Source organism: Gobius niger, assembly GCF_951799975.1.
Source record: "Gobius niger genome assembly, chromosome: 2".
In the NCBI taxonomy this organism is placed as follows: domain Eukaryota; kingdom Metazoa; phylum Chordata; class Actinopteri; order Gobiiformes; family Gobiidae; genus Gobius; species Gobius niger.
Genome location: NC_136853.1, coordinates 42,069,168 through 42,079,224, shown reverse-complemented (window position 1 = coordinate 42,079,224; position 10,057 = coordinate 42,069,168). Strand labels below are relative to the sequence as shown.

Genomic DNA, 10,057 nt, shown 5'->3' with positions numbered 1-10,057 from the left:
ATTGTAAATGCAGGTTGATAAAGAGAGACTTATGTCTGAATGAGAAATGAGTGAAGCAAAAAATGTATAGATACAGACGGCATCTCGTCATAGAAGGGGGCGTGGCTTCGCCGAGGGGGAAAATAGAATCTTCAGAGAAACACAATTTTTCACTCTTTTAAGCCATTTTCTGGTAGAACATGAACTTATTTATCACATAAATAAAGTCAAGTGTAAATCGGGCCCATATGGATATTTTCTCACAGCACATTGTTCAGTAGAAGTGAAAAAATGGCAGTTGTAGCTCGCTCTAGCTAACTGTTAGCATTAGCCCGATGCTAACATGTAGCATCAAGTTAGCATTATCCGTTTTTTTTATGTATTTATGGGCTGTTGAACCACTGTGCTCCTCTCCATGTCTTTGCTTCTTTCTTTAGTAGAAAACTATATTTATAATTGAGCATTTGTTAAAGTAGTTTTTGAATAATTAGAGAAAGTTTAGATTTTTCTCCAAATTGTTTTCCCCCTTAACTGTTTTCAAACATGACCATATATGGGCGATTCCAGAGATGCCGTCTGTATCTATCAGCAAGTTGTAAAGGGGCCTTAATCTTAACTGTGTTGCCTTAAGATTTGTATTATTATTTTTATTACTATTAAATTATGTAATTATGTGCTGTTCATAATTGTATGTCAATTTTGGTAATAAATCTTATTGCAGGAATAGAAAAAAGTTTTTTTTTTTGTAATGACAATGTACAGTATGAAGAAAGGAATGTTAATTAAATAACATTGTGAGAACTCTAGCGTAAGTGTGTAAGTTTTGTTTGTGTTTTGATTTAGGTGAAATGATATGTTGTCTGGCCGTACCACTGGTCACTAATGCGCTTTAGAGACTTCAATTACGCGAGGTTTGCGTCGATGTTTAGTTTGTGGACATAGTTGTGTTGACGGTGCCGCAGCGTCCTGGTCTTCTGGGATTTGGTTGTTTTTAAACTGGGGCCGTGTTCTTTCCTGTCTCATCTTCAGGCATCTCATCTTGCATAAATAAAAGGAGTTTGCCAAAGGAGCCGATCTTTGCTCAAGAGCACAGGCAGTCCCTTTTCCTACAATGTACCCAATCTGTGTATTTACACCAGATGATATAATGCAAGACTTCAACAGCTTTACTGATAATGTTGGATTTACATAATGTTTTAGTTTAGTTTAGTTTATTTGAGCAATTCCAAGTTCCAACACAAAAAATAGAAACACAATAATGCCCAAAAAAGAGTAGGCTGAAGCAAACAATGCCTTTATGCCTCTGAAACCAGCTCATTATGGTATATGATATAGGCAACCTTAATCAACACATAGTTAAGGATGTAGATACATAATCAAACATTGGAAATCAGTTTACATAGTCTTCTGATGTATAGAATCGGGTTTCGAATTAGTCTTACAGCACTGTGTATTCTTAAACATCCAATAGTACTAGGTTATTGTTGCCATCTGATACTGCCCCATATAGTACCATCATTGCCATATTTATTTATGCCTGTACATGGACAGTACGTGCATATATAAGGGATAATACACGGCGAGGTGTCCATTATCTGGAAAGACGTGGAGGCGTGAACCGTCCATTGCTTCCGCGGAGTCCAGTTATTCTGATAATGGACACCTCGTCGTGCATCATCCCACTTATACCATGGTCCCTTCAACTGAAACTGTTCATTGGGGCCTGTTTGCATATTTTTTTGTTGAGTTCTGTTGAGTTTTTTCACTTTTTAATCAGTTTTACCTGAAAGTAGTTCCAGCTCAGTTGTTTATCATTTTTATGGTGTACATTATCACTTTTTAATGGACACCTTCCAGCCAATCAGAATCGAGTATTCACCCAGACCATGGTATAAAAACATATAGTTTTCTTCTTGTGTGTCTTTAATGTTTTGTAATTTGTCAGTACATTTCAATGTGTCCTGATCTATGCGTTAAAAGAAGCAGGATTTGGTAAGCTGTTGCCAGAAGGGGGCGCCCTTTGAGCACCAGCCCACTTCCTGCTCAACCTATTCTTCATTGTACATGTAATGTGTTTGAACAATACGCACAAATCAATATGTGAAGTTTGAAGTTTAATTATGTCACCCATTATTTTTAGCTATCGTTTAATCTGAACTGCTGACAGAAAGTAAATTTCTATTTACCCCTCAAGTATGTATTAAAGGGATGTTTCAGGATTTTTGACATAGGGCCTCATTTCCTAGTAATCCAGAGTGTTGCTGATTTCTGGAGATATATTTTTTTTGTAATTCATGCAGTTCTTATATTTGAAGAGTTTCGTGGCGCTAGGCTAGTGCAAGGCTAGTGCATTTCTATGGTATCAGCTAGCCTGCATTAAAAACAGTCTGACCCGCTCCACAGAGCACCTGAGGCAAATCACTTATAACCCCAGACTAACCATATCTATGTTTGTGACGATAGAATAATTTTTGGAATATAACTGACCTGCATCACATGAATCTTGCATTTTGAGGGACTATTTTCTTGCAGATCACTCCACCGCTACGTAACTTATACAACCACGAAGCTGATGCTGCTCAAATATAAGGTATTTTAAATGCAAAATGGTCAAAATTATTATATCGACCCAGACATTTATATGGTTAGTCTGGCGTTATAAGTGATTTGCCTCAGGTGCACTGTGGAGTGTGTAAGACTGTTTTTTTAATGCAGGCTAGCTGATACCATAGAAATGCACTAGCCTTGCACTAGCCTAGCGCCACGAAACTGTTCAAATAAATAAGAACGGCTTGAATTACATTAACTAGGAAATGAGGCCCTATGTCAAAAATCCTGAAATATCCCTTAAAGCTCCCAGTAGCCCATTGCTTTGAGACATTTTCAAACTAACTCAAAGATCTTTTGATGTAAACCGCTTTGAGTTGCCAGGGGAGGTCAGGGTTGCCAGGTCTTGGCAGCCAAACCCGCCCCAAAAATATCTGAACTGCCCAAAATCTGTGGACGTGCAGCACAAATGCAATGTTTGTTTTACTACAGAGCCCATGTGCTTCTGCAATGATGAGAAACTGCCCCTTTCCCCCTCTCACTGAAAAAGCAGCTCTGGAAGCCTGGGATTTTATTATTTATTTATTTTATTAAGAAATAAGCTTAAAGTAATCTTACATTGAATTGACATTTTTTATCACCCACAGCAACAGACCTGCATCTCTGGGGGAGGTAGATATTTAATTAATATTGGATTTTTCACATTTTGCTCTTTTGACTTGAAATCAATATCTCCTGCAGTTGATACAGACGAAAAGGGCAACCTTTGCAGCTGTTTTTCCACTTTTTAACAGCGCGCATACCTGAGAAAATGCATTATGTAACCCATATGCTCGACTCAACTGTGAGCCAGAGCGAAAAATAAGAAGCACGACCAGTCTATGTGGAAGAGACCGTTTAAACTCAGACGACAGACGGTTTCCTGGGGACATGTTCCATCCACACCGAACACACAATTAGAAACAGACAATGGACTACTGTAGCAGGCAAAATACTGCAGTACTTCCAGACGTCCCAAATCCAATCCCTCTGAGCTGCAAAGGGTGTTACAATAAATGTTTTTTTTGTATTTATTTTGAGATGTTAAGGTGAGCCATTCTCCAATAACACTGGGGTAAACTTCAAGCATATTCTTCAGTAGCCAAAAAGAAAGGAATACAAAAAATGACATGTAGGACCGGGTTGTATTTTGAACTGTTTCTTTTGAGACTTTTAAGCAACACTTGATCCCGGGATAATTGAGTTCCCAGCCCTGGATTCTCTCCCTCTCTCTCTCTCCTCCCTCCTCAGGCTGCACCTCTCGCCTGTGTCTCACTTGAAGATAAGGTCCAGCTCCTCCAATATATAACTGCAGTTTCAGCTTCTGTTTCTCAAGATGGTTTGGACTAAAGCCCTTGTAGGATCTTTCCTCGTGAGCTTTATCATTTTGTCAAGTAAGTGTTTGTTTACTTCTGGTTTAAAAGAAAATTTATTGAGAAATGTTTTGTTCTTTCGCACCATTTTAAGTAATCCACACTTTTAGTTCATTTTAATCAAGCTCTACACTAGTGAATATGACAAAATGTTATTGTATCTCCATTTAAAGACTTGTACGTGACAGAAGATTCGTTGACAAACCTCCTACCCTGGTTTATTGAGTTCATAATCTTCAAAAAAAAAAAAAAAAGACTAGGCACATTTTTACAGATTTTTTTTTCTTAGTAAAATGTTATTGACCACTGACTAGGGTTCTCTCAATACATTTTTTAATCTAATATGTCAAAATTCGCCAAGAATTATATACTTGGCTCATGTTCTGGCCCTTGATGTCTGCAATTTGTACACACAAGAAAATATAAAATAAAGACAACTTAATACTTTTTTCCCCCTATTTATATCACGTATCACTTCAATCAGTAATTTACAACCAACCTTACAACCTTATATAAAACAAATGAAATAAATAAAATAAAATTATAAGCATTGTGTAATTGGAAAGAAATGTTTACTTATTTTTGATTGATTTTACTATTCTTTATTTTAGCTGTATTATTATTATTTTTCTGCTCATTTCTATGTTGCCAAACTATTTCCTTCTCTTGTGTTTCCTCTATAAACATACCTAAGTTGCACTTAGCGTTTCATACAAGCACGCACACGCACACAATTTTGTAATTCTATCTTAGTGAGGACACTCTGAACCCTATGCCCCTAACCCTAACCCTAATCTAAACCCAATTCTAACCCTAACCCTAAAACCACATCTTGACCCTCAAACAGTCCTTCAAATAAGTGAGGACCACCCAAAATGTCCTCACTCTGTTGGTTAAAAACTCAAACTGGTCCTCACAATGTCGTGAGTACAAGTACACACACACAATGTAAATAGCATTTGAGGTAGCGCTTGTATCTTATTTACATTTGATTTTTTTTTGGTTATATAGAATTTATTGTTTTTCGGCTGCACGTCAATGGAATTGTCTACTGTTTTGTATTGTTTGTCTGCACTACCTTAAAATAATAAGGTAGCCTCAAATGCATATTCCCACATTTATTTTCTGCGTATCATCGACAGTGTCTTGCCATAAAACAGAATTTCTATTGTCTCTGTTAACCTCTTAACCCCCGCCTTAACTGAGTGCATTTTCTCCAGTTTAGCTTTACCCAAAACTATAAGGTCGCAGCCTATAGGCCAGTGTAACATCACATTTCTACCACATTTCCATGGCTTTTTGTCACTTTTTTTGTTGCCTTTTTTGTCACTTTTTGATCACATTTTTGCTACTTTTTCGTCAGTTTTTCCTCACTTTATGGTTGCTTTTTTGTTGCATTTTCGTCGCACATTTTTGTCATATTTTTTCGCTCTTTTGTTGCATTTTCATCCTTGTTTTTGTCTCATTTTCGTCGCCATTTTCAATAAACTTTTAGATTTGGGCAAAGCCGAACTGCAGAAAATGTGCTCGGTTCAGGTGGGGGTTAAGAACTTATTTTTGTTTATGAATGAACTTTATGATGTGTGGATTTAATTTGTTACTTTCTTGTCAGTTTCCATTGTGCTGGTGGAGAGCGCAGCGGTGGACGGTGATGCAAAAACAGAAAAGAAAACTGGTAATATTCAAAAGTATAGATCCATGGTGACATTAGAGGGATTCATATTTTCCTGGCTTTGCTTGTGCTTCCTGTCCCTCTGGTGTGACCTTTACCCTTTCACCCCATGATCTCTAGGGGCGGGGCGTGAGGTGTTTATGGCTGAATCTGACGCTTCCAACTTCTTCAAACGTCGCAGCAAACGCTCAACCTACGCAGAGCGCATAGGTGAGTGCTGGAAAGGCTGGATTTGAGATGATGGACCTCGTCAGTTCTATAAGGATCACTTTATGAAGGCACAATGTGACACTGAATTATTGTAAGACTATCCAAATCGCAAGAAAAAAACAATATATTGCAAAGGTCTTACATTTAGATTTACAATTCTATTGCAAACACAGCTTAAAAGAACAACGCATGGGAACTTCTACATGTGTAAAATGTGTGTCAAGAGTTCAGTTTTGGTCATATTTTCGCAATTTAGTCAAATTTTAGCATGATTTTGGTCCTGACTCCTGATTCATTAGTCTAAACTCATTGCTTACTTCCACATACTTCACAGGGATGGCTTAGAAGCACTTTTCAAAACTTGAAGGGTCACTTCTCAGGGTCACAGAAATGCCAACAAACTAGCCTGCAAGTTCAAAAATTTAAAAATGCTTTATAATTAGATGCAAAGTATGGTAGGGAAGCTAAATGTAACAAACTAATCAAAAGTGTCTTCTTCTGACCAAAAGACCTGAAGAAGCTTTTGGGACTAGAACCGAAACATCCTCAACTTTACCAAAACCCAGTCCAGTTGATGATTTAGCTTCTCTGCAATGGATGCCCTGGACGAATGAGAGCCTTCACAAATATAGATGCAAAGTATTTTTTATGTATTTAAAAAAAAAAAAAAAAGGTAGAATAGGGCCTGAAACGTGTTAAAGGTTTAGTAAAATATTGCAATAATATCATTGACACAATATTCTAGACCGGGGATGGGCAAACTAAGGCCCAAGGGCCAAATGCGGCCCGCCTAGCCCTTAAATTTGGCCCGCGAGAGATGATAAAGCCCCCCATGCATTACCTTTAACGGGAGAAAGACCTATGTTTCACTGACATAAAAAGAGATGATGCATAACTGCAGCTATTTTGTTGCGTTTGTTTAGGCAATTACAGTCTATTTGAGAATAATACTTGTTTAGACTAAGGCTGGCCCTGGTCTGGCCCTCTTGGCAAGTTCAAAAACCCTATGTGGCCCCTGCTTCAAAACGTTTGCCCATATCTGTTCTAGACGGTTGTCAAATATCAGAATTTTATTAATTTAGTGCAGCTGCAATAGGCCTCAGTAAGCTGCGGATTTCAACTCATCAGAAAGAGACTTTTTTTTTTTACAGCCAAGGATATAAGAAGTAATTGGCCTGTTGGTAGATAGTAAAGCACAGTGGTGAGAGGTATAGCCTGGAAGGAAAGTGCCATGAGAATACTTTAAAGACATTTAATTTGACGTCTAATCCAGTGTGAATGTGGAGACTTCTGCTCTGTGTAACAAAATAGTGAGGGTAAATGGGTCAGTCAGTGGAAAGCCAAGCAGGTGTTTCCTTTTACAGAAGCAGCTTTAAAAAAGAAGAAAGAAGGAGTTTAAGACCCTCTTTCTCTCCCGAGCTCAGAGGCGCAGGAGTCACAGGGCAGTCTGGAGAGACACTTGGATATAGTATTTTTATGTTTTATCCTCATAAAAAAGGTTCATATGAGTAGATTTTGGGAACAATCTGGATCATCACATTAATTTCTATTGTTTTGTTGAATTATGTCAATATTAAAGCATTATTTAGTCTTTCCTGCTTACACTGCCCGTTTCATTTCACACTTTACACACCTCTCTTTATCTGGAACATATTTCAATGAATAAATAAAACACAGAAGCTTGTACTCTGTCGGCTATTCTCGGATTTTCACCACTTTTTTTGATCATTATTAGGGTCACTACTTTTTACTACTCTAAAAAATAACTACAATTTTAAAGGCCAGTGTGTCAAATGTGACAGATAAATGAAACACTAAATAAAAAACTTCACGTTTAGAGTTTGGCTTTTCTGTATAGGTTGAGTGATTGAGCTCCAACATAAACGAACGAGTGATCATTAAAACTGTCGGGTTGATGTTTTTTTCGGGCTCTGCTTTTCCGTGTGTTTTTGTGCAGCTGAGCAGAGAGTGCACATCGCCAACAGCGAGAGGAGACGGGAGTTCAACGAGGAGCAGAGGAACGAGCACGAGAACTATTTGGAAGAGGATCGAGATGGTGAGACGGGTTTTTAAAAGAAAGGCATCAGCAGCTTTTTAGCATCAAAAAAGAGATTTATTCATGCGTCTGTCTCCAGCCGTAGTGGTTCCCAACCTTTTTTGTATCCCTCGAGTCCTTCATTTCTACTCAAAGTACCCTGAAACTCTAAGCTGCAGACAATTATTTAGAAAATGTTCTGCTAAAGTCAGATTTATTGGTATTTAGTTGTGTATTGTGTTAAACTATTAGACTATTGTAATGTCCTGCTCATTGCCCTCTCTAAACGAGCTGCTGAGCTGAACGTGTCCCGACTAGAACCAGGAAAATATGACCAAATTAGTCCAGTGCATGTCCATATTAGCTAAATTATATGGAGATGATGATAGATAAGGTTCTGCTCAAAAGTTTACATACCTTGGCAGAATTATAATTTTTTTGGACAGTTTTCAGAGAATATGAATGAAAACACAAAATGTTTTTTTCACTCATAGTTAGAGTTAGCCTGGCCTTAGCCATCCATAAACTCCGGTCAATGATCATTTCCCTACATGTACGTCTGGGTCTGATCACAGTGGCTGCGTTACATCGGTTGAATTTCAACCTACCATCCAGCGAGCGGGGGAGGCGGGTGTTGTAGGTGATGTCAAGCATTTGCGCCGGATTTGTTGGTTGTAGTTTGGCAATGCCGGCGGATTCGAAAGTAAAGGAAGCTCTTCAATCCGTTCTGGCTCGGCTCCCAAATATCCAGAAACTGAAATTGAAGCTGCTGCCCCCAAGAGTTATGATCGCTGCTTCACTCACTTGGGAGCATTACATACGTCACGACCAAATGCTAGTGGTTGGGTAAAATCAGATCCAATCGGTTCAACTTTAAAAAGGAGTTCACCCCTCCCACCTGAAAACAGAGCTCAATCATGAAGATCCAGACCCTCTGTACGAAATGAGTCCGAGGGTGTGGTAAGACCAGGCTAAGTTAGAGGTACAACTCTCATTAAGTGTAACGTAAATCTGACTTTTTTCCCTCATCAGAGCAACTGGAGAGGACTCGGGAGGTGCATGAACAGATTCGTGAGTTTCACTACGACGGCATTTATCCAAGATCCCAGTGGTTTCACTGAGCGCGCTCACGGCAGCGCTTTCTCACAACGGGCCAGTAATGTATCCGAAAAAATATCATTCAACTTTACTCCAGGCCTTTCGACTAATCACCTTTCTGTTTTGTAAAGGGCGTCTGTAATGTTCCAGATTTTGGCACACGTGTTGCATGCCTACATTGTATTTAGTTCACATGTACATTTTATAATTGTATATTTTTTGTAAACACCTTGCATTTATTAAAATCCATTACTCTTTCTAAATAAAAACCTCAAAGTTCATTCTGCTTTTCTCTAGACACACTTTGGTATTTGGACTATTTGAAGGGGGAAAAAAATGTGAGCTGCAGAACTCATCACAGTGAGGGTGGACGTAGAGTGGAAATTTAGACTGAAAATGGGCCCACGTTGAAAAGTGAAGCTGTGCGGGAATGACGAGAGAGAAAAATAATGAGGTGAATCTGGCATGGCACTGGGAAGTGTCGTTGAACTACGATTATTCTTTATTTTATATTAAAATATGGCTCTTGGACGAGTATCTGTCCTCATATAACCCAAGAGGGCGGCATGGTGGCGCAGTGGTTAGCACTCGCGCATCACAGCTGGAAGGTCCCGGTTTCGATTCTCACATGGATGGAGCATTTCTGTCTGGAGTTTGCATGTTCACCCCGTGTCTGCGAAGGTTTCCTCTGGGGACTCTGGTTTCCCCTACCACTAAAAACATGTACGATAGGGTACAATCCGGTGTGGTGTGTTCATTAACGTGCACTGTCCCTACCAAACAAACCAATCTAATTTTTTTTGATGAAATGTACATGTGCCGCCACTGCAGTTCAGTCTGATAAAAGAGGAGAAGATGGTGAAAGAATGTTGTGGAGCGGAGGGAGCTGTGCAGGAGGAGGTGGGGAGCTGACCAGTGCAGGACTCCACGCTCTGAAACAGGGACAAATCCAGGAGGCACAGCACTGTTTTAGAGGATCAAAGGAGACTGAAGGCAGGCAGCAGGTGTACAATGACAAATAAAGCACTTACTTACTAAACAAGGGAAAATGTTTGCCGCTAAAATCTAATGTTCAGTAGATTTATTTTTTGTTAAGGGGATATT

General features: G+C 38.9%; 1 protein-coding gene across 1 annotated transcript; it reads left to right on the top strand.

Moving 5' to 3' along the window:
• The first annotated feature begins 3,763 nt into the window (after positions 1 to 3,763).
• ucmaa (upper zone of growth plate and cartilage matrix associated a) lies at positions 3,764 to 9,174 on the top strand. The gene is made up of 5 exons (XM_079552077.1): positions 3,764 to 3,959; positions 5,551 to 5,613; positions 5,731 to 5,820; positions 7,778 to 7,876; positions 8,888 to 9,174. The coding sequence occupies exons 1-5, from the start codon at positions 3,902 to 3,904 to the stop codon at positions 8,974 to 8,976; spliced, it is 399 nt and encodes a 132-aa protein (XP_079408203.1). The 5' UTR covers positions 3,764 to 3,901; the 3' UTR covers positions 8,977 to 9,174.
• Positions 9,175 to 10,057: the final 883 nt, after the last annotated feature.